General features: G+C 33.9%; 1 protein-coding gene across 2 annotated transcripts in view; it reads left to right on the top strand.

The window, feature by feature from the left end:
- LOC136030495 (uncharacterized) overlaps positions 1-25,315 on the top strand; it is a 56,682-nt gene that overhangs the window by 19,820 nt on the left and 11,547 nt on the right. The window contains exons 3-10 of one of the 2 annotated variants that reach the window (XM_065709518.1): positions 2,682-2,821; positions 7,241-7,410; positions 9,511-9,772; positions 12,509-12,670; positions 14,554-14,837; positions 15,588-15,747; positions 18,325-18,533; positions 23,791-23,972. In XM_065709518.1, coding sequence (XP_065565590.1) covers positions 2,682-2,821; positions 7,241-7,410; positions 9,511-9,772; positions 12,509-12,670; positions 14,554-14,837; positions 15,588-15,747; positions 18,325-18,533; positions 23,791-23,972 — 1,569 coding nt within the window. The remainder of the gene's footprint in view (positions 1-2,681; positions 2,822-7,240; positions 7,411-9,510; positions 9,773-12,508; positions 12,671-14,553; positions 14,838-15,587; positions 15,748-18,324; positions 18,534-23,790; positions 23,973-25,315) is intronic. The other variant, XM_065709519.1, reaches the window with a different exon arrangement.

Genomic DNA, 25,315 nt, shown 5'->3' with positions numbered 1-25,315 from the left:
CTAGTACCGTCTTACTTACTTACTATACAATTAACTATTGTAATGAAGAAAAAGTGTCAGTAACATATAGTCGAAGAAATGAGCATTGTGATTCTATATAATTAACTATATTAAAAAAATTGCATGGGTAGCTTGTATTCGTAGAGATAAGCATCATAATTCTGTCCAATTTTGATTCTATACAATTAACTATTGTAAAGATAAAAGAGTGTGAGTAACATATAGTCGTAGAAATAAGCATTGTGATTCTATATAATTAACTAAGGTAAAAAAACAAAGTCTATGGGTTTGTTTATAGTCATAGAAATAAGCATCGTTATTCCGTTCAATTTTGATTGTATACAATTAACTATTGCAATGAAGAAAGAATGTGGGTAACATATAGTCGAAGAAATAAGCATTGTGATTCTATATAATTAACTATATTAAAAAACAAATTGTATGGGTAGCTTTAAATTCGTAGAGATAAGATAGAGATAAGCATCATAATTCTGTCCAATTTTGACTCTATACAATTAACAATTGTAAAGATGAAAGAGTGTGAGTAACATATAGTCATAGAAATAAGCATTGTGATCCGATATAATTAACTATGGTAAAAAAAAACAAAGTGTACTGGTTGCTTATAGTTGTAGAAATAAGCATCGTTATTCTGTTCAATTTTGATTGTATACAATTAACTATTGCAATGAAAAAAGAGTAAAAATCAAGTAAAAAAAAGTAAAAGATCAAAAATCAGTCAGTTTGTTTCTCATCCCATCTCACACATAACTAACCTCTACTCTTTCTTTTGGTAGTTTCCCTCATTTATTTAAAGTTGCTACTGTTGTACCTTTGCATGAAAAAGGTGATTCTTCTCTAATTTCAAATTACAGACCAATTTTTCTTCTTCCCGTCATCTCAAAGCTTGTTGAAAAAGTAGTGTATCGTCGACTCTTTTCATTTGTATTTAGTACTAATTCGACTGTTGGAAATTCTTTCATCATTAACCATCAGTATGGTTTTCGTCCCACATTCTCTACCTTGCACGCACTTTCTGATGAAACTGAGTTTGTGCGTGTTAATCTGGACAAGGGCTTGTGTGTTTTGGGTCTGTTTCTCAATTTTTCAAAGACCTTTGATATGGTTGACTACAATGTTCTTCTGTCTAAACTATCTTTATTTGGAGTACATGGAGTCCCACTAAAATGATTTAGGTCCTACCTCTCAGAGAGATCTCAGTATGTTTTGGTTAATCGTACTTGTTCCTCTACTTTGCCTGTATTGAAAGGTGTCCCACAAAGCTCTGTGCTTGGACCACTTTTGTTTCTAATTTACATTAATGATATTGTTGATGGTCTTCATCCCCATCTTCACCCTGTTCTTTTTGCTGATGGCAGTAACTTTTTCATTGCTGCAGTGGACCTGCCATCTGCCACTTCTATAGCTCAAGGTTTTCTTCATAAAGTAAAGGATTGGTGCTGGTCAATTGGTATGGCCTATTACAGCCTAAAGAGTGGCATTGTCAACTTCAGGACCCCTTACCGTATGCGAGACGTACAGGAGGCAATCACCCTGACTTTTGGGAACGATATTATACCACAAGCTACTATGATGAAATTTCCTAGTGTGTCTCTTGACTGTTTTCTTTCTTTTAAACCGCATAAAACTTACACCCGTTCCTTATTCTTTCACCAGTCTTCAATGTTGCACCGGATTAACTCATTTCTTCCTCCTGATATTATGGTTTCTCTTTATTATGCTTTTATATATCCTTACCTTTTTTTTGCTGCTCAGCCTGGGGTAATACTAATAAATCTCTTCTCCGCTCACAACAGAGAGCCCAAAATAGGGCAATGGAGGCTACTTTATTCTCCCTCTGCCTTGCCCTTCCTCTGATCTTTATAATGATACTGGAATAGCTCCGCTTTTATAGGTAAAAGTACTCTTTATTTTACGCATTCTGCTTTTCTAGGAACTCTCCCACCGCCCCTACAGCAGTTTTTCTCACGGACAGGCTCAGGCAGGTACTTTTCTTCTTTATGTAATTCTTCTCGGCGATTTATTTTACCAAAACGATCTTCTACAGCAGCCCAGAGGTCTCCAGTATATCAATCAATTCTATTTTGGATCTTCATCCCATCGGATGTCCCTCTTTTTCTTTCTGCAAAGGTATTATTTCGTCGGGTCTTTCCAATTAAATAATTTTTTCTCTCTTTATTAATCCTTTCCTAATTTGTATGTCTCTTCTCTTCTTTCAAAATCATTTTCAGCTATATGTTAAATCTCCTTCTAAATCTTCTATCTGTTAAATATCCTATCTATTCAATGTCCTTCTCTTGTGCCAGTGTTGTTTTTTCTTGTATATATTTTATAATAGTGTTTTATTCTTGTTCTCTGTAGTCCATTGCAAGCAAAGCTTCTTGGGCCTAGTAACCACTTTACTTTTGTAATAGTTTTTTCTTTTAGTATCAATAAATTGATTGATTGATTGAAGTAGAACATAAATAATTTGAAATAAACTAGTAAAATAATTTAAATTGTAAAATAGAAAATTCACTTAGATATAAAATAAACAAAGATATTAAAGTTAGGCTTAAGATCTGAGGATACGATTAATTTAATCTTAATCTGCTCTTGTAATTCTTTTTTTTTATATCTCGAATTAATGTTGAATAATTATTCTTTTTTTCAATTTAAAGGGACGGCGGAGCCTGATTTATTTCAATTTCCTTACGACGGAGGTTTGCAATCGTACTATGGGAAGAAAGGCTTGCTTAATGGCCAAGATCACCTTACCAAGAGAAGACCAAGGTCTTCTTACCACCCTCTTCAAAGAATGGTAAGCTTTTGCTTTTATTTTTCTTCACTTGTGTCTGTCTTGAATCAAACAATAATCTGTATTGGGTCATTCTTAAACTGAGTGCATTTAAATAACTTATATTTAAGACTAGTGTAGGCATTACGACTAAAACTATAAATTCATAATTTGGATTCCTAAATCTAGGGCTGTTGTGTTCTTTTCTAATTGTGTTGCGAAAGCAACACTTTGGTTTTGTCCGTTTTTTCCCTATACCGCCGATCTCAGCTTATTCCAGGAACTGGTAAGGGTCTAACCTGTGCGGTTCTTACGGAAAGTATGGACCTTAGGCCAGATTTATGAATTTGACATTACATTTTGGAAAGCTCCGCAGAAATCTTGCCTGGGGCCAAAAAGGATGGTTTTTGCTTCTCCTTTGATTCTATACAATTTTGATTCCGCTTTCGAGTAGAACGCTCCGTTGTAGCAGGCAAGCAGGCAGGCACCACTTTCAAATTGAAGATGGACTAAAATCTATAAATGTTAAATATATGGGGCAGTTACCCAGCCCCACAGCCAATATATCTTCTTTGAGTGATAAATAGAAAATTTACAGAAGCCAAAATGTGACATTTTCCCACGGGTTTGGAAGTGCTGCCATCTATTGTTTCTACCTATTTCTGTTCGTGATTTTAGCTGAGTTAATCATTCAGTTTTTTGGACTTGGAACTGCGGTAGAGAAATGGTATTAAATGTGCCTAACAAACTTTAAAAGTTCTCTCAATGCCAAAAAAAATTGGAATTTATCCTTTGCTCCTTTCTAAGTGGTGACGTTGGAAAGTTGGCCTACGGCAAAAAAAAAATCAAGTTTTGAACTAAGACAGAAAAAAAATTTTTGACGGCAATCGATAGCTCTTGATGAGCTGATCAAAGTATATGACATCGATTTTTTGGTACAAAAATTCCTTCATGAGTTGTACCAGTTTGAAAATTTTAAGGGGTTGACAACTTCAGTAGTACGGTACACACCGAAACGAAATCTTGGCCGATAAATATTGTGAGACACATAGAGGAATTGTAAGCAACAGTTAGCTGTTAGGTAATAATCACCTTCGGCAATGATGGGTTAGCAACTTTTCTAGTGTGTGTATCTATTATTTGTTTCCAGTGTATTTGGTGGTAAAACCAATTTGGTTTCTGTTGTAAGACATGTAGGGGATTTGTAAGTAATAATTGGCTGTTGGGCTAAAATCATCTTCAGCAATGAAGGGTTTGCAACTTTTGCTAGTTGGTGTACCCGTTTATTTGTTTGCGGTGAACTTGATGTCTATCACGGGAGAGGGACTAGTAAGTAGGAATCTATTCCCTTTGGGCTAGAAATTTGCGAAAAGTGGTGCACATTGTATTTTATCTCTTTGAATCTGTCTACGATTGAAAAAGATAAAGTTCGACTGGCTGCAAAGTCAATTTAGTCCCTTCTTTTGATATTATTTTTTAGTTGTTGTTTTTTAACCGCTGAGGAATAGCTTGTGGTCATGTGATAACTGATTGCGTTTTGTTTGAACATACCCTTGTAAAAACTTCGATAGGCTGACAACTTCATCATTTAATTGATAGTGACGAAACAAGCACAAACGGGATTATAAAACAATGAGATAGTTTCGTATTAATTAATAGAATGTTATCTATGGTATTTTGATCCTGAAAAGTTAGGGATAGCTTTATAATACCAACTAGATTATTTAAGATATTGTTCCGAGTTGTCAACCGTCACGATTGAAAGGGATAAGGTTCCACTGGCTGCAAAGACAATTTAGTCCATTTTTTCAATATATATTTTGTTGTCATTTTTTTCAACGCTGAGGAATAGCCGTTGATCATGTGATTACTGATCAATAGCGTAGAAACAAAACCAAAGTGTTGCTCTTGCAACACTTTAACTGGCGAATTTGGACAAAGGTTGCCGCAATACTTCACGTTGCCCGGGAAACGTAGTTCTACTTCAAAAATGTACGAAATTTGTTAGGCAAATTTAAAATATAATTCAGACAAAAACGGGAAAAATAGAGCCAAATAGTAATTCAAGCCTAAAATGAAAAGAAATCAATATCAATAACTAAATGAAACATAAAAATGAATAAAATAGAAACTTTAAAATAGAAAATTATAGAATAAATAAAATAGAAGTAAATAAATAGAAAATTATAATTAACAGCTGAGTCCATCCTAAAATGAATAGAAATTAGCACAAACAGAATTAGAACAAAGCAGGATTATGGCTTCACCAAAATTTTTATAAATATAATATTTCAGATGCGCTCTTTTTACAAGCTAGGTGCACCTAATGTGTAAGTTTGCTTTATCATCAACCCCTCCACCACCCTATTCCATGAAAATGTCACCTTAATATCGTTAATCTTTTTGCACACCCAGGATCAGACACTTGGTTGTACTCTTCCCCAATAGTAAGGTAGCTAGATAGTTCAATAGCTAGAGCTTCGAAAAGACCTGATAGTGCTTAAAAATGGCACTAGGACTTTCGATTTACGGTCGAATAAAACCCCCTTCGAAGGGTCAATAACATTCTTTATATGAAGTGTTCTAAAAAGAAATGATACATTGAAGCAATATTGCTCCTTTCTTAGGAGGTACAATTACGCTGCCTATGTCAAGAGGCTGCCAAAATTTAACTGAATAAATTTTTTCTCTTTAATAATTATCTGTCCCCCCAAAAATGAGTTTCTGTGTATGAGATTATCTTAGAAAAGATATTCAGTCTATTCATTTGACAAATCACCTTTTAAACTATGTTTTCTTTGAATAGATCACTCTTTTTTGAATAGTTCACTATTAAAGCAGATTGCATATTTTGGGATGAAATTAAGGGAATACCTTTCATGTCTAATAGTGAGTTGTAATTGGGTGTTGCTTTGAATTATATCTTTTTAGATGGTTCTCAAAGGATCTCGATGCATTCAGGGCTGTTTTGTTCAAGTTTTCTTAGGGTGTCAGTACTTACTGAGAGGGTGTGAGTACTTACTGTAAGTTCCATTGAATAATTCACTCTTTATTAAAGCAGATTGCATATTTTGAAAAAAAAAATTTGAATATCTTTCATGTCTAAAAGTGTGTTGTATTTGGGTGTTGCTGTGAATTACATCCTCTTGGATGGTTCTTAAAGGATCTTGATACATTCAGAGCTGTTTTCTTCAAGTTTGAACAAGGTGTCAGTACTTACTGAAAAGAAAAAGTGGGTGAGAAAGCTTGCCTCTCACACTGGACATCTTCTGATGTATTATGGTCTTCCATTTGTATTCAGGTAAGGTACGTATGCTCCAGAGGTATTGAGGTGGTGTACTTGCAGGTATTGTAAGTAGTCACTTGCCCTCCGACCACTTTTAGCTCTTAAATAGTGCACTAGGACTTCAAATTCCAATAAAATTGAGCCCCCTCCGAAGTATATGACCACCCAATCCATAAAGTCCTAATTTGCCCCAAGCCATAACTTGCAACCCTTCTCCCAGAGTTTGAGGAAGGGGGGGTTAACCCTGGAAGCATTAATGTATGATATTTAAGCCATTTTGAACGACACATTAATCTGAAAAATTTGATCAGATGTATTTGGGGAAAGGAGGGTAAAGGGGGAGGGCCTACTTGCCTTCCGATCACTTTTGACTCTTTCAAAAGGAACTCGAACTTTCAAGTTTGCAATAAAATAAGCCTCTTCCACAGCTTATAAGACCATTTCTTTTATAAAAAAAACTGAAATGCCACGGGGAATAACTTGCGATCCTCACCACCAGGCTAGTTGCCCACCGATCACTTTTGACTCTGGAAAAGGGCGTTAGAACTTCTGATTTCTCGTTGAATTAGCCCCCTCCGAAAGACATGATCTCCGAAGTTACGATCTCCCCTTTCATAAGAGTCTGATTTGCTGATAATGGACAAGTACAATAACTTTAGTTCATGCCCTGAGGGCTGGGGGGTGACATTCTCAAAGAGACTATTTCAAATATTCTGAACAAAATGCTTATTTCAGAAAATTTTGATAGGTTATGTTTAGGGAAATGAATGGCAGGAGGGTAAACACTTGACTCTTAAAAACAGCACTAGAAATTATAATTTCCGAAGTTTTTTTTCGAAATTTCTACGACAGCTTCTACACGAAGTACCTAGATCAGAAGAAAATATGTATTTTACCAAATGTCTTCTACTTAGCTTGTGATATTGTGGTGCCTGTGTTTTTATTGCGATAACGAATAGGCTGCATATGAAACTTGAGTGAAATTTATAATTTGTTTTTTCTTCTTCTTGAAGATGATTAGTTTTTCTCCTCTTCATTGCTAAATAAGTTCAGTGATAGTCATTCCAACCAAAATAATTGTAGAATGGTCCATTATATTTTTTTCCTGAGATTCTTGCCGTTTTATTCTACTGCAAAATTGGTGCTTCTCTTTTTAGACCAGAGAGCCAGGAGAAATGAAACTGGGGCCAACAAAAGCCTGGAGTAAAGGGGCTGGCCTGACTCCAATGGCAGTACAAACAGGTGGTGGAAGATACTCAGCACTATTAAATGATGAAGGTTCTTTTGTATCCCGTCCAAGTGCAACTAATATTAGACTCGGACCACCGTAAGCTCATTACTCTATTCCTAGTAAGGACTTCTCTCCGGGCTTTAACACATAAAATGAAATAATTAATTCTTAGTAAGAAGGTCACAAATTTCTTAAAAAGTTAGTTCTATGTAATAAAGATATAAAGACTAGGCTAAACATATGGATTCCAGTTAAGAAGTTTTGGGCCGTGATGTGAGGCAGTGGCATTGCTGAGCTAATGACAGGTAGAATCAAGGGTGACAATCAAAATAATTAATTAAATTTCAAAGTAATGGGTGGAGATTCACAATAATTATTAAATAGTCTTTCCAGTGTGATTGCTGCTAAATGCAGCTTGGACAGTAACTAGACAAAGCTTTGGGTATTGACTATATCAATCAGGTGAACAAATCGAGTTTCAACTTTCTTATTTATGCAAATGTTTATTTTTTGCTTTCGGTTAGACCCAACACACTAGCGTTGACCAGTAGACATGAAATACGTGATAAAGTACTGGTAGCTCTAATTACACTCTTGAAATAAATAGGACCCTAAAAATTTTTTACGTTCCATGCATTGATAATTCTTACGTTGTTATCTGTTTTAACTTGTTTCTTATTTTTCCTTTTTTTATGCATATCCCTTTATTAGACTCAACTACGTTACCTTGAATTGTTTTCTAGTTAGCACTATAACCTGTTCTTTAAAGTCTTCGTTTAATTCTTTTTGTGATTGTCAGAAATTTCTTAAACAGTTTGTTCTATGTAATAAAGATATAAGGCCTAGGCTAAACATATTAGTTCCAGTTGAGAATTGTTGGGCCGTGATGTGAGGCAGTAACATTGTTGAGCTAGTGACAGGTAGAATCTAGGATGACAATCAAAATAATTAATTAAATTTCAAAGTAATCGGTGGAATTTCACCATAATTATTAAATAGTCTTTTCAGTGTGATTACTGCTAAGTACAGCTTGGACAGTAACTAGACTTCGGGTATTCGAAAAGCTTCTGGTATTGACTTTATGGGTATCGTGTGAACAAAACCAAGTTTGAATTTTCTTATTTATGCAATTGCTTATTCTTTGCTTTTGGTTAGACCCAACGCACTAACGTTGACCTGTAGACACAGAGTACGTGATAAAGTACTTATAGCTCTTATTACACTCCTGAAATAAATAGGCCCCTAAAATTTTTTTACGTTTCATGCATTGATAATTCTTATATTGCTATCTATTTTAACTTGCATTTTATTTTTGCTCCTTTGTTATGCCATATCCCTTTATTAGACTCACCTACGCTACATTTAATTGTTTTCTTGTTAACACTGTAACCTGTTCTTTAAAACAAAAATTTGACTTCAGTAAGTTTCACTCGTCTTACTGGATGTTGTAAACTTTTTTTTCAGACTTAAAGCCGCGAATTTGGTCCATAAGGACTTATGATACATTTAATTTTTTGAGATATCTTACCCAAGCTGCGGCTTTGTTTGAAAAAAAAAACAAATAAAAGCCCAGCTCTAATAAGTTCTATTCCGTTACCCGTTTCCCAAAGAAGGGAGACGGGTATTATCTCGTCTGAATTGTAAACATAAAATATTCTTCAATATGTAAAACTAAATCGAAAAGTGAATCCGCGACCCCTTCATCTCCCTCCATCTCCACCAACTTCTATAGTGAAAGATGGGCTGATTTTGACCTGTTTGAACGATGACCGTGCATAAGTTATCAATCTGTCGGGTTAGAGTACTGCCTTGGAGCTCTAGCTCCTCAAACACCGAAACTCACACCGAAAGAATATGTTGAAAGATTTTTTAAAATAAGTAATAAAATGTAAATCAGTTTTTTTAATATATAGTCCCTACACAAAATTGCAATATTAAACAATCACTGTTTATTTAAAAATTATTTTTGGTTCTTTTGATAAATTTCTATGAAAAACATTTCACATTATGTCAGTAGTCGATTGATTAGACATCAAAAAAGCAATTGACTTTGTCCAGTCTCCTAAAAAGGTGGAATTTTTCACACTATAAGCATGGATGGTGAACACGCTATATTTGTAACAAGAGAATTTAAAATCATTGAAATCATTCTGGAAGCGTTGCACTGTGCATTTTGTAATAAGTGGTTTATTCCAGTCGTCCATTTGGCTACAGAGTTGTTCCAACCAAACTCCAAAAGACTGTTCAAGCAACTCGTATCTTTACACAGTCAGTCTGGAGAAAGAAGGCTTCAAGGAAAAGCTCACTATCGCAACAGGGTGCTGCAGATCCAACAACTGAACAAGTACCTTTCAAAGCTAAATCAGATATAAAAGGCAAGCCCGATCGTGCCGAAGACGAAATTCAGAGGAAAACACATGGCATTATGAACGAATTCTTGAGTAGTGGTGATCTCCAGGTAAAGTTGTTTAGAAAAGTTTGAATTTTCCTCGTGGATGGTTTGTATTCAGCTGTTCCAGAAAAGTTTTTTCAAATTTTCATCCTGGAGTCTACCAGCATCATAACTTTCCGGAGGTAGTTACCCTTACGAAATTCCAGCTTTAAATTGACCTTAGACACTACTAGACGGTGATCTTTACTATTAACACCAATAACAGCACTCCTATTAACCCTAGTATCTTGTATTGATCCTGCTAGTCTTCGGTTTACAATAACATAATCAATAAGTTTTGCTGTCTTACCATCACGTGAATACCATGTCAACTTATTGGCCATTTTATGACCAAAATCCGTGTTGGTTACAACTAGGTTGTTATACCGACAAAGTTACAAAAGTGAATAGCCATTATTGTTTTCTTTTCCTACACCAAATTTAGCAAGGCTAGGATACACACCTATCCCAATTTCTACTAACCGGGGCGTTAAAATCTCCAAGCAAAAACGCCATATTTCAACCTCGTACCCTGTCTATTTGCTGATGTAACTGTTCGTAAAATTCATCTGAGTAGCTAGTATCTCCATCAACTGGTTCCAATAGGGCATATACTACTGTAACTGATACATTGAACTTCTTAGTCATAAAATGAGCAATTAGTATTATATTATTAGTATCTTCCCAGCCTAAACAAGACTTGGCAGCTTCTTATGCATCATGAGCCCTACTCCCCGTCTGTGTGCCCCATCCTTTCTGCCTGAGTGAACAAATTTTATGTCACCTATTTTTATGCTCACCAGCCACGATTGACATGCTACTAAGTCGTTTGATAAAGTTGGAGGGGATGAGTCACTTTTTAAAGCTTAGGTAAATTGAAATAGTTGCGGGTAAAATTTTCCTCTTTTGCAAAATGTGCATTTATTAAAGAGCAGAAACTATATCTTTTATTTGAATACTCTCAGGTAAACTGTGAAGGTTTTACTAGTTTTTTACCCCTAAAAAGTAGAATCAATCTTTTTTAGTTAATAGTTTGAAGCTGGGAAGAGGTGGATATAAAATTTGGTTATATTGGTGGATATTATAATCTCAGTATTTGGAGTATTTTAATTCCAGTATTTTCATTGGCGATTTCACGATTGACGTGCTACTAAGTCGTTTGATAAAGTTGGAGGGGATGAGTCACTTTTTAAAGCTTAGGTAAATTGAAATAGTTGCGGGTAAAATTTTCCTCTTTTGCAAAATGTGCATTTATTAAAGAGTAGAAACTATATCTTTTATTTGAATACTCTCAGGTAAACTGTGAAGGTTTTACTAGTTTTTTACCCGTAAAAAGTAGAATCAATCTTTTTTAGTTAATAGTTTGAAGCTGGGAAGAGGTGGATATAAAATTTGGTGGATTAGCTTGAGGGTAGACAAGGAGTGGTGTGGAATGAGCATTGAAAGGCTCAAAATTGGCAACTGGTATGGACGACGGGACCTTAGACTCAGGTTAATAGAAAGGTTGACACACCAAAGGGGAAGAACTAAAGCAAAGAAATAAAGGGTTAACTTTTCGTTTTTTTATAGAAATATGAAATGAAATAAGGATCGACAGTGAGAGCAGATAAATGACGTCTTTGAGATCTCAGCTAAAGTTTTCATTTGATGACAAGGAGGTACAAAGAAATAGTCAAACAAGTAGAATAAACTGGTGATTTTCCTTTCAGGGGCTTCGGTGGCAAAAGAATTATTATAGACATGATAACTACTATGGACATCCGAGAATTATTAAAACTTTGATTAGCTAGAATCTCGGAAAAGGGCAAGAAATTTAAATGCCTTTTTTTGAAAGGAAATGTTAATTTAACTCTACGGTTAAAAGATGTGTGACAACAAGCATTATTGATCGAATAAAAAGCAGACGGATGCGAAATTGCAAATGAAAGCAAATGGTTCCTAACAACTAAAGCAAAAGGCATGGAAAAAATGACAGCAAGATAAATGAAAGTGTTGCAAGACCAAGTCTAGTGTTAAACAGATATCAATGTCACTACGTCATGTGAAACTTTTCAAGATGAAGAATTAATTTGACAAATCAAACTAATCTTGTAATCCAAACAGTTTCAACAAAAGGCACGGCAAAAATGTCTGAGGCTATAATGAACTAAAATGCAGCAAAACAAAATGTACGGTTAAAAGACAATCGAAACCGAGCATTACAGCAATTCCTACACAAAGACGACTCACAACGAGTAAAAATCACAACGAATCGAAAAAGGCTCAATTTTGTAACAAAATAATCAAGCGGCATTAGAAAACTATGAAAAATGTAGGGAAAAAGTTTTCAAGGAAAAAAGTTTCAAGCGGTTAGAAGATGAGTTACAACGAGAACCACATATGTACAAAACTTCCGTGTGCTGAGAACTACAAACCAGGCAGAGTTTACCGCTCTGGTTATTTATAATCGTGTATATGGATGTACGTATATACGTTGGGTACAAATATAAATATATATATATATATATATATATATATATATATATATATATATATATATATATATATATATATATATATATATATATATACATTAATATAGGATAGCAATATATTTTGTGACACCATTCTACAGTTTTTTTTTGGGTAGAGGTGGTTTGTTTGAACCAAAATCAGAGAAAATGCAAATAATCCTAAAAAAAAACTCAATCCTCGGTTGACCTGCTTATAACAGAAAGACAATAAGAGAGAGACAAATTTCACACTAATTAGCTTTATTTACAGAATGTTGAAATTGCTATTGTCAGGCAACTGAAAACGCTTATCTGCGAAAGTCCTAAAGTAACGACAGTTTCAAGTTTTATGCAATGGCTCTTTCTCAATAATTTCAAAAAAATCGATGCCGAAGTAAAACTTTATGTTCTGGTCCACGTCCTGTATGTCAAGGTATGTGTATTTCAAGTTGTGGAATTTGAAAAAAAACTTACGTTCTTGAAGTGTTCATGGCTTAGGTTTTGAAAACTGAAACTTAAGGTTGTTAGAAAGAACAATAAATTGGAATTCGTTAATATTCTTTATTGTAAAGTCTTTTGTTTTCAAAAATTAACGTAATAAATCTGAAAGTTTGAATAAACAGTGATTCTTGAAACACAGAGGAATTACTTTTAATACTTTAGCAACTTAAGCTTATTAAAAGGAAGAAAATGTTTTTTAATGTTATTAAAATTGTGATAAGAGCTTTAAAATTTTGAAAAAAAGTGTTAAAGGCTAAGTAACAAAATATGAAAATTTAAGGGATTAGAAGAAAGAAAATTTTAAGTTTGTTAATTTTCAAGTTTGTTAAATGAATCACTAATGCTTCCTCACAAAATAAATATTCATTCACATTCTAAGTTTTATAAACTTTTTCCCTTTGGTTTGTATCTTTATTTGTAACCCTATCATGGTTTATTTCATTCTCAAATGTTTTTTCCATTCTTCTTACTCTTTCCCTCTCATTAATCGTGGCCCCATTCCAATGTTTAACTAAGACAAACTCAGATTGATCATTTCCTCTAAATTTACTTATATGCCTCTACGATATTTTACGATCGTGCCATCTGGCTGCATCTTCTAGATCTACCGTAATTCTATCCATGGCCTCGACTTCACACATTAATTCACATTCTTATGCTTTCTTTTTTTCTAAATTCCTCTTATTTTCATACTAAATATTTTCATATAAACTTATATGATTTTTTATTTTCATGTAAACTTATTTCATATTATTTATGCTCAGATAATGCTTTTACAGGTCTCTCTTCCTTTCTGATAAACATAAGCCATCTTCACGAACATTCCTAGCTGCGTTCCTACCTTTCTTCCTTAAAATACCATCAGCGACTTCATAAACTATTTTGCGAAAATTATTATATCCATCTTCCAAATTGTCAAATTTTAAACTTTCCCGTTTAGCATTCAACTGTTCCTGAAAATATTCTTTCAATGTCTCATTCTTGAATCTTCCAACGTCATAACATCCCGGTAGCTAGTTACGAAAAGGAATTTTCAGCTCAAAATATCCTTAAAAGCTACTATTTGGTGATCTGTTCTTTCAACATTACTAACAGCCCTTTTGTAACCCTTGTGCCTTGCATCGATCCTGCCAGTCGCAGGCTTACAGCAACATTATGAAAATGGTTAGCTGTCTTGTAAAAATTTTAACACTATGTTAACATATGTACCAGTTCATGAGCAAAAACTTTGTTTGCTATAACTAGATTATTATACCTGCAAAATTGCAGTTGTTTATATCCATTACAGTCTACAGTCTACTAACATCCATTACAGCACGAAATCTACTTAGGCTTGGATATCATCTATCCCTATGTCTTTTGGTCTGGGCATTAAAATCTCTTAATAAAAATACCATATTTTTTTACTTAAACCCTACTTATTTGATTCTGCAGCTGTACATGAAATTTATCTGAGTCATTATTGTCTCCATTAGTAAGTTCTATAGGGTATATAATATTATGACTATTCTCTTGCACTTTTAGTCATAAAATGAGTGACTAGCATTTTATTATTAATACTTTCCCAACCTTAACATCACTTGCCAGTTTCCTTATTCATCATGACTCAGACTCCCTCCCTATATACCTAATCCCCTGCCAGAGTTGGCAAATTTTAAATTCACCTTATTTAATGTTTCTTAATCCTGGAATTTGAGTTTTTGAATTTCCTAATAAGTCCAGTTCAAAGGCTGTAATTTCCTTGGAATTTTTAAAAACATATTTGTTTCTTATCGCTTTTTATGTTGAAGTATTTTTATATCATTTTATACTCAGGCTGTTGAAGACCAAATATACACTCCCAAATATGCTGAAGTGTGTAAATTGATCTTTGAGACTGAAATACCCTCAGCTAGTGGAACAGGGATAATCAGATTCCGAGAGTTTCTTCTCGACAGGTTTCAGCAGACTTTTGAAAAACAGAAAAAGTTCGAAGAAGAGATTATTTCTAATCAGAAAGCCCAACTGGAAGCCGATACAGAAGAAAAGACGAAAAAAATAGAAATGGAATTGGACAAGAGGAAAGGAATATCAAAACATATTATGTTAGGGAATATCAGGTAAATTTGTTTTCAGTTTTTTGACTGCGTGAATGTTTTAGTATATTCTTTTTTTTTGCTCCATATTTGTCAAAGCGACAATTTGGCCAGAAAATTCAGTTATAGTTCGTTTTTGTTAATTTGTACAGTAAATTGATACTAATAAAAATTGTACATCCTGTCCTTAATCCTAGAACATTCAGTTCTTCTAAGATCCTAATAAGAAACTAAGTATCATAAGAATTAAAATATGTGAACCAACTTACTTCATTGTTGTACTTTCAATATTCGTTAAGCTCATGATGTAAGATTCAGCTCCTACGAAATGACATACATGCTAATGCAAAAGCTTTTGTTTTTAAAAGTTAAAATTGGTCTTTTATTGTGGGAGCTTGGCAAGCGAGGGTTATATAAGAAAGAAAATAAAAACTAACCTTCAAGATTGTTCGATTTGTTTATTTATATATCATTTCCTTTTGAGCATGGAAAATGGCTCGATGAAGTGTTTTGCTGAAATATCTGCTTTTTTTTTCTCTGTTTGGTTTTCTCTTTATTTGGTATCTTATTTGTTTGTATATTTTTGATTTTCTTTCTTTATAAGCCTTTTCCTTTTTATAATCAGGATTTCCCTTTTCTTGTTTTATTTTCCTTAGTCTTCATTTCTTAATCAGCTAGTTTAAAAAAAAAGACCTCGGTAGACGAATTCTTCGAAGTTTGATAAGGATCTAGCTCTTTTCTTGAGAAAAGACCTAATTGTAGCATTTCTTTTAGCTTTTTTGGTGAGTTATTCAAATTGAAAATCGTGACAGTTGAAATTGTTAATTTTTATATATCTGAATTGCTGAAGTCTCCCACTGAAGAACAGCTTGAATGCCTTTCCAAATTCATTTCTATAATTGGTAAAGCTTATGAAGAAGAATATGATATGAAAGTAAGTTCACCTTTTTATAACATTTATTAAATTTTTACTATTGCTAACTTCCAAGTGTACAAATGAACTGGAAGAGTAGCTCCCTGGGATGGAGATGATAAAAGAGGTTATTTTTGAGGGTTACTTTCACCAGCAAACATCGCCAAACTTGCATTGCCAGGATTAAAAAAACAATATTTAGCAATCATTTCGATTAAAATAATTAACTGTATAATAAGTATACTAATTTTGTGTTAGTCATTCCCTCAGTTAAAAAAAAAAAAATATAAAACATATTTATTTACGCCACTCAATTCCCTAAACATTCGACAATTTTTAGGAATTAATTATACTTCCCTGATAAACCATTAAATGCAATACATTTATTTAAATCGGTTATTCATTCATTTCTCATAGCCAGTTCATTATTGTGTCACTCAGTATTTTAAAAAGAGGATTTTCTTTACATTATGAATTTATTACCTCTAAAAATGTTGAATTAGTCTAATTTCACTACTGCTTCGACTACTAACAACTCACTTCGGCACCAAGCTGCCACTGGCCAGCACAGCTATGCACGCTCCTCGTTCATCTCAGTCTTTTCAAATCCTCTCTCTTTACAACCACCGAGGAAGTTCCCATTTCCTTTACATCTTTCTTTTTGACATCGTCCCACCTCTAAAAAGGAAGACCTACCTTCTGTTTAGCTCTAGACGGTTAGCCGAAAAGGATCCTTCCTAATAATTTGTCTCCGTTCATCCACAAAACCTGCCCTAGCCATCTCAATCTTTCTTTTTTTATAGCCCTAGTAAGAGAGATTGAACCACGCTTATCTTGCAGCCAGCAGTTGGAAAAACGATCAGTCACCCAAGTACCCAGAGCAATCTGTAGGCAGTTTCTCTGGTATACATCTAGTAAATCTTCATCCACTTCTTGGAGTGGCCATATTTCCGACCCATATTTGACCACTGTCATGACTGCATCTTCCAATACTATAATCCTGGTTCGCACACTTATCTTCCGATTCTTTCAATTTTTTTTTTAACGGTGAAAAAAACACTCTGAGTCTTGGTTATTCTACTTTTAATATCTTCATTGCTCCCATCGTCTCTACTAATAATACTAACAATTTACGTAAAGCTACCCACCTGATCAATCTTTTTGTTATCCAACGTCACCTTTTCATCTTCACTTATTCCTAGTCTTAGTGGCTTAATTTTCTTAACATTAATATTCAAACCTATTCTAGCACCCTCTACTAGCAAACCTCTGGGAATTCATTCGTTTTGCTCACACTTTCATCTAGGATGCTTAAATCATCAGCATAGTCTTCGTCCAGGAGAGTTTTTCCTCCCCATTTGATTCTGTGGTTGCCAATTACCTTTACTGAGCTTCTTAAGACAAAGTCCATCTAATTGATCCATATAAATGGGGATAGAACACAACCCTACTCAACTCTTTATATAATACAAAACCAGCTGCTAACCTCATTTCCTACCTTAACCGCAGCAGTATTATTTTCGTACATAGTAGTAATCACTTTCAAGCATTTGTTTAGTATACCATACAAGGAGAAGACCTTTGCTAACGCTCTTCTATCAATAAAATCGAAAGCTTTCTCATAATCGATAAAACTGAGGAGAAAAGGTGTTTGACAACAAAGGGACTTCTCAATTATTAACCTAAGAGTGAAAAGTTGGTAGACACTTCCTCTACCTTTTCTAAAACTGTATTGCTCTTTCCTAAAACTTTGTTTGATATATCATATATGGAGAATACCTTTGCTGCCACTCTTCTGTCAACAGGATCAAACACCTCTTCTTAATGTTTAAACTGAGAACCAGAGGTTGTTGACGCCTTTGGTTGACTACCAACAGAAACCAGACTAATACTTCGATAATGACGACACTCATTCTTATCTCATTTCTGATACACTGGTTTAATTAAAGTTTTTCCTAAAAAACACTCGGCACTTCCCTTTTTTCAAAAATCGTATTCATAATCAACAGTAAATTATTTCTAACTTCAGAGCAACCATGTTTAAGAAATTCCTTTATCACACTATCAGCATCTGGAGCCTTATGGTTTTTTAATCCTTTGAGAGCTATTGCTATTTCTTCTTCACAAAACAAAGCAAATGAGCTTTCTTATATTTTATTTATGCGTTCTTTTATTTTCTTGACATTTTTAATGAAAAAGGCAAAAAATACGAATAAGTTCTTTTATATTTTATGCATCTCTTCTTTTATCCCCTTGACATTTTTGAAAAACAGGCTGATTTGATGAAAATTCATTTAGTTAAATGAGATTCAACACTAAAATATCGCCTATGACCATCAGTCAATGCCTAGGGAAAGAAAAGAACATGAGTCAGTTTTATCCTAGTTTTAAATTTGTGGGGATTATGAATTATTTCTATTATTAGAATCGATGATTTTGAGTAAAATGAGAATTCATAATTCTAGTGAAGTTTTTTTATTGTAATATTGTTTGCGGCTGCTGACTGAGTTGGAAGAGGCTTTGTTCTGCCTCTTGTATTTGTACATATACATTAACCAAGTAAAAAAATAATAACAATAAACTGTACTTTATATTTAGTACCAAAGAGCAGTTGCTGAAGCTAGAAGTTCGGAGAAACAAATCCATATACAGCTAAATAAGCTCGATGTATATCTTGACGAAATGAAGAAATTGAGCCGGAGAGAAGATTTGTCGTCTCGTATTCGGTTTATATTAATGCGGGTTCTTGATTTGAAGAAAAATCAGTGGATTCCTCACCGGGAAGAAGATATCTTTACAGAAGTAGGGTAAGCTATGAAATCAGATTGGTTATAACTCAGGGGAACCTGAATCAGGGGAACCTTATAAATCATGGGAATTTTACAGCTAACTAATTATACAGTATAATTAAATTATACAGCAAACTAAGCTTGATGTATATCTTGACAAAATGAAGAAGTTGAGCCTGAGAAAAGAGTTGTCTTCTCGTGTTCGGTTTATATTAATGGAGGTTCTTAACTTGAACAAAAATCAATAGGTTCCTCACCGGAAAGGAGTTATCCTTACAGAAGTAGGGTAAGCTATGAAATCAGATTGGTTATATTTCAGGGGAACTTAAATTAGGGGATCCTTATAACTCAGGGGAATTATACAGCTAACTAATTATACAGCTCACTAAGCTCGATGTATGAATGAATGAATGAATTTTATTACCCGTAAAGTATAAAAAACACAAAGTACGGAGTATTATAAAAAAATTAACAAAAACAAATACGATAAACAGCGAAGAAAAACAAAATTCAAACTAACAAAAGACAACATGGACTAATCAACCAGTATCAATAAGGAAAAAAGGCTGCAGAGGGTCATAAACGTGTATAAAATTGTATATCTTGAAGAAATGAAGGAGTTGAGCCAGCGAGAAGATTTTTCGTCTCGTATTCGGTTCATATTAATACAGGTTCTTGACTTCAAGAAAAATCAATGGGTTCCTCATCGGAAAGGAGATGTCTTTAAGAAGTAGGATAAGCTATGAAATCAGATTGGTTATAATTCAGGGGAACTTAAATTAGGGGAACCTTATGACTCAGGGAATTATACAGCTAACTAATTATACAGTATAATTAAATTATACAGCTAACTAAGCTCGATGTATATCGTGACGAAATGAAGAAATTGAGCCAGAGAGAAGATTTTTCGTCTCGTTTTCGGTTTATATTAATGCAGGTTCTTAAGCTGTATATCCCGATATTATTTTAGAAAACGATCAGCAATTAAATAAATAACAATTTTTTTCAACTGAAAGTAGAGGGGACAGCCCCTTTTATATACGAAATAATTTCTGTTCGTTAGTGTTGCTCCATACTTTCAGTTAAAACACTTGTTTTTTTCATTTAATATTGAAAATCTCAGAAAAATTCCATTTCTTTTATTATTTAACATCTTTGGATTGTTTTTTCTTTTAATTTGTTTGGGTTGTTTAGATTTTTAGTCATCTTGGAAACAACTATTATACTCTGAAGTCGTAAATTAGATTCATTAATTTTAGTACGTCCATATAAGTACGGTTACCCTGAGCTCGTGGGACATTGATACTGTTTGATAACTGTTAAGCTTTAGTAAGAGGCTAGTCACCTCTGAGGTTCGGTTTCCTCTATAAAGGAGAATTCCAGGGTTTATGTTGAATAATAAGTGAATTGAGTGAAAGTTGAAAAATGAAGTTTTATACGGAGAACTGTGCTACCATGCATTTGATGCCTGTTCAGTTATGCCTATTTTCGACCCCTCTTCCCTCCTTGTGAGCATAGCCTCAAGTTTGGGCCCTTATGCTCATAATTCTTGTATGTATCAAGACTTAGATTCCACGTAACATCACTTTAGCTCCTTTTTTAGTATAAACTACCGAGCTATAGGTGGGAAAATTTCTTCAACACCAATCACTGTTATCTGAATTCTGTTTGACTGTTCCTCAAACAGTTCCTTTAATAAAGACATATTAGCTTGCAAAGGGTTAGGCTGTCATTGAACTAAACTAATTCTATTCCTTAAATTGGAATACAAAGCTTTTAGTTTCTGAAAATATTTTATTATACTTTTCAATAGATTTTAGGAAAAGTTTCTATTTATCAAAATTATGACCGAGGTAAATATATTTACCTCATCATGTTAGAACCTATATAGGCTCTGCTCTGCTCTCCTACATACATCATCCTATATAAAACCTCCGGTCTCTTTTTTGCCGATCGCAAATCGCTTTGTAGAGCCTCCACTCTCTTTTTGGTAGGTAATTCCGATCGTAAATCCTCTGTAAAGCCTCTACTCTCTTTCTGGTAGGTAGTTCCGATCGTAAATCCTTTGTAGAGCCTCTACTTTCCTTTTTAACTGGATATTCCTCTTCGCATTCCATTGGAGCTTTGCGTAGTTTTTGACCCATCGTGTTGGACTATGGGGGATTTTATAACACATTGCATTGGATTAAAAGGGAAACACTGACACTTAGGCATTTTCGAAAGCCATAATTCTGACTTTTCTAGTTCTGCCAAATGTTTTTTAAGAGTTTGTAATAACTCTGTTCGATCGGAAAAATAATAAGATATAAAAAAATCTTTTATTGAAGAAAAATGAAAGCATGGTCTATCCCTCAAAACCAAGAAGGGTTGGTTCCTAGAACGAAAAGGGCGTGTAGTGGGGCTGAAAATACAACAGGATACCTACGTCAAACTGAAAAAGCTAAGAAGACCTTTGTCGAGGTTTCTTTGGCATTGCTTATTTCTTTAAACAATGATAAATAAAACAGTATAGGGTTCCCCCAAGGCTAAGAGAGCGATACAGAGATATAGTTTATTCCACCTAATAGAATAATCAAGTCTTATTCAGAGTAACTGGTTAAAATTAAATAAAGTTGAAAAAAAATTCTTAAAAAGAGGCAGTTGAGCGTCTAACTTCGCAAACAAGCCAAAACGCTCTAAATTTCAAAATTACCCTGACAATGAGAGACAAAAGGAATCTCAGTAGGTAACCATATTGGAAAAGCTAAGGACACCTCTGAAATGCGACAAGAAAGACCAAAAAATGGAGGCTCTGAATAGGAATTGCACTAGTGTGTTGTCGGAGTGAAGAATCTAAAAAGATTCATTCAAGTTTTGGGGAAATTTGGATAAAATAAAGTAAAAAGACCAAAGTTTTAGGCTCTTGGGTTTTGCTTGATTTTTTAAACCATGGTAAAAAGAAAGTATAGAGTTTGCCTGAGGCTAAGAGAGGGATGAAGTCACTGCAAAAAAATTAATATTCAGAAAAAAAAATCTGTAAAATTTAATAAAATTGAAAAAGAAAAATCTTGAAAAACATGCTTAAACTTCAACTATCTCTTGAAATAGAGAGAGGGAAATGTTCTCCTTAGCCGGGGAACTTGATGGTCACGAGGGAGATATAGAGAGTTCTCCCTTAAAAAAAAAATCTGATAATACAGAATAATAATCAATTAAAATTCAATAAATTGGAAAACAGAAAATCTTGAAATGTGAGTAAGTAGGTAGGGTTCATTCGGCAATATATGGTCTCTCTGAAAAAAACAAACAGTATCCGTAATATTTGTTTCTTCACCATGGGGTAACATAACGGATTGATTTCCTGCTCAGGAATACAGAACCTAGGGATCGATCTTTGCTGGTTGATAGACTTGCTAAATATCCTTGTCAAACAGACTCACCCAAAGGAATATGGTTTTGTCATCGTATGTTTGGAGATAAGCTAACATTAATAATGTGCCGAAAACAGTGGTTCACAGGATTTTAACCAAGGATTTTTCCTTCAGCAAAGTATGCGCAAAAGAGGTCTACAAATTGCTCACTTCTATACAGTACTACAGTCTCGAAACGTGTCAGGACCTGGCCCAATAACAGGATGTTAACAGCCGGTATTACTGTGAAGTACTGTATCAGCTTAGGCAGGCACAGGTTTCGATCATCCCGAAAAGATATCTGAGACGATTGAATCTTTCACCACAATAATTCATCGAGTCGCAGCTTCGCACTCATTGATTACAAGTTTGTAGTGAAAATAAGCTTTACCCTGCTTATATAGACGCTGTACAGCCCGGATTTAACACCGGGGGTTTCTATTTCTATTTCCGATAATTGAGAGATTGCTCAAATGACATCATTATTTTATTCTAGAAGGGGTAAAAGACGCTTTGACAACCTTTCTACGAGAAGTCCCCAATGGAACCATTCAGGAAGCCCAAGAGATGCTGGTAAAATGCCATAGAAAATCCATCGATTTGGAAGGACAGTATTTTGAAAAGGATTAATTATGTGTGCGTCTGTGTTAAATAAATAATTTTATGCTACTACATTACTGAACCGTTATTTAACAGACCTTTTATGTAAAAGAGACGACAAGAAGAGAGGGAAAAAATAGAAGCTATTGAATCGTAAAATTGTTGTAGTTCTTGTAGTTCTCCCTAACGTATTCTTCCTTGTCCTGGGGTAAAACATGGATTGATATTCTGCTTGGAAATCCAGGGCGCTGGGATCGACCTCTGCTGCTGCAAAGTTGCTACTTGTCCCTGTAACACGGACAAACTAACTGAAATATGGTTTCGACATCATCTGGGCCAGTAATAGCTCCTGGGATCTTTGTTTTCTTTTTTATGCTGTTTTTATTCTTGCTGGATTACTTTGGTGATTATCCATGGACGACTTATATTATTTTGATCCAATCATCTTTTGGAGAAATCTCGCAAAGAAAACATCAGGGAAAGGTTTCTGACATAATTTTTCAGAGGAAAACGTATGTATAGTCGACTGAAATTCGTCAGGCTTCTGGTTTGTATGGCTGAAGTTGGGACAAAAGGAAGATTTATAGGGGCATTTCAGATTAACGATAATATATATCAGGAATAACTTCAGCCAAAAATCTGTTTTGCTCTAATATTTAGGCATATACAAAGAGTAATATTTGGGACTACCTCTTGAAGACTTTGGGTTTTTGACAATCTGTTCGGGAATTTTTAATATATTTTGATATTTTGAGTCATTTTAACAAATTCACTAACTTAATACTCAACATCTATTATACATCCTATTGAATCATTAAAATCATGTTTTATTTATAATTATTAAAATTCATTTTTCAAAATAATTTCAAGTCCATTTACATCACTACTGATTAATGCACCCGTCTAATGAATTCCACAACTTGCCTCTCTAAAACACTGAAAAAACTCTAACCTAGGCGTCACCAAATTATTAATAGAAATAGTTGCCATCTTCTTTCAAATTATTTCTGTTAAGGGGTTTTCCAGTGAGGAAAATCTTTCAGCTCCCTTCCCACCTGATACTTTACATTATCATATTCCAAATTTCAATGAAATGCCATTGGGAAAGCCAGGATAAGCGATATTACAGGTCAGATACAATAAATGAAATATTGAAAAGCGATTTCGTAAAGAAAGATACACCAAAAATTGCCTAAGATACCGTGACTTGATGTTTTAGGATATTAGACTTTCAGAATCTTACTTGAGGTTAGTTGTACAAGCATTAATTATTTGTCATATTTCAGTTCAGCAAATCCAAAGAAATTGGAAGTTGAGCTGGCAACATTGAAAAGTAATAACGCCAGGCTAACGGCAGCACTTCAGGAATCAACTGCAAATGTCGGAGAGTGGAAGAGGCAGTTGGAAGCATTTAAGGAAGAAAATGTTGCGTTGAAATCAAAGCTTCTAGATACAGAAACTAACAAAGGTATTCGAAAATAGCGACGAACACCACACTGCCTTTCCATAGCAAACAAATACAAAGTAGAGACAAAAGGGAAAATCTTTTCAAGACAGTGGAAATCAGTTCTGTGGATATTTTGGCCCTATATCCAAGGGCCGTCTTAAGCACAATACAAGAATAAGAGAGAAACTAAATATATATATATATATATATATATATATATATATATATATATATATATATATATATATATATATATATATGTATAAATGAACTTACATCAAATTGTGAGAATTAAAACTAAATAATTAAAAACACTTTTTAAAACTTTTTTTCAAAATAGCCCTAGCATCCTTACTTCAACGAAGTTGAACCAGGACTTGCGAAAGGAATGAAATGAGAATAGAAACTCATTCAAACTAAAGAGAATAAAATAATTAGATGCAATATCCTAAAGTCAATCTTGCTTGTTTAGCAGCCTTTCTAAAAGGCCATTTCGTAGTTGGTTCAGTACTATTATAAATTGGTTTAGTAAAATATTTTGTTAGATCATTTTTAATTATGTTTGAGTATAAAGAATTTAGTGAGTATTCCCCTAAGTCCCTGTTCAAAGAAATACTATTATTTATTTTGAGATTAATTTGGATTGATTCTCGAGTCACTTGTTTTATCCCCAAATCATTACTGACGAGTGAAGAGTTTTCAAAAAGTATCATGTGGGAAGGATTATTAAATATATGCCAACCTAAAGAGGAATCAAAGGAGTTGCTGGAACTATTTGAAATTAAGGCCATGTCTATGTCATGTTTGTGCTGTTGTAACCGTTTGTCTAGATTCGGATGGGTCCTGCTGACATAGTAATTTCCAAAATCACAGGGTATTTGATAGACCCCTCTTTGGCGAGAAATTGGGGTCGTATCTTTACCCGAATTTAAGAAATTGATGATTTTAAAATTATTAGTAAAAACTACGTACAGATTATTTTTTGTGCAAATATTTTTTAATTTTGTTGTGATCTTTGGGATATACGGAAGTTAGACAATATTTGAGGGCTTATCAGTAGCCTCACATTTTGAAGTATCTTCTTCGAATTTACAATAATGTTTTTTTATTTTACGGTTAATTATATTATTGACAAAAGGAATGTGGTATTCTTTACCAAAAAGAATATCTCTGATAAAGTTTATTTCTGCATTTATATACGAATCGGAGCAAATATTCATGGCACGATCAATGAGGGAAGTTACAACTGCTCTTTTAACTTGTGGGGAATGATTTGAATTAAAGTGAAGATATCTATTGTTTTGTTTTGGCTTTCGATAAATAGTAAAATCCAGTTTATCAGCATTACGAATAATTAATACATC

This window comes from Artemia franciscana, chromosome 8 (assembly GCF_032884065.1).
Source record: "Artemia franciscana chromosome 8, ASM3288406v1, whole genome shotgun sequence".
NCBI lineage: Eukaryota > Metazoa > Arthropoda > Branchiopoda > Anostraca > Artemiidae > Artemia > Artemia franciscana.
The sequence above is the reverse complement of the archived record's forward strand: the minus strand, read 5'-3'. Positions and strand labels throughout refer to the sequence as shown.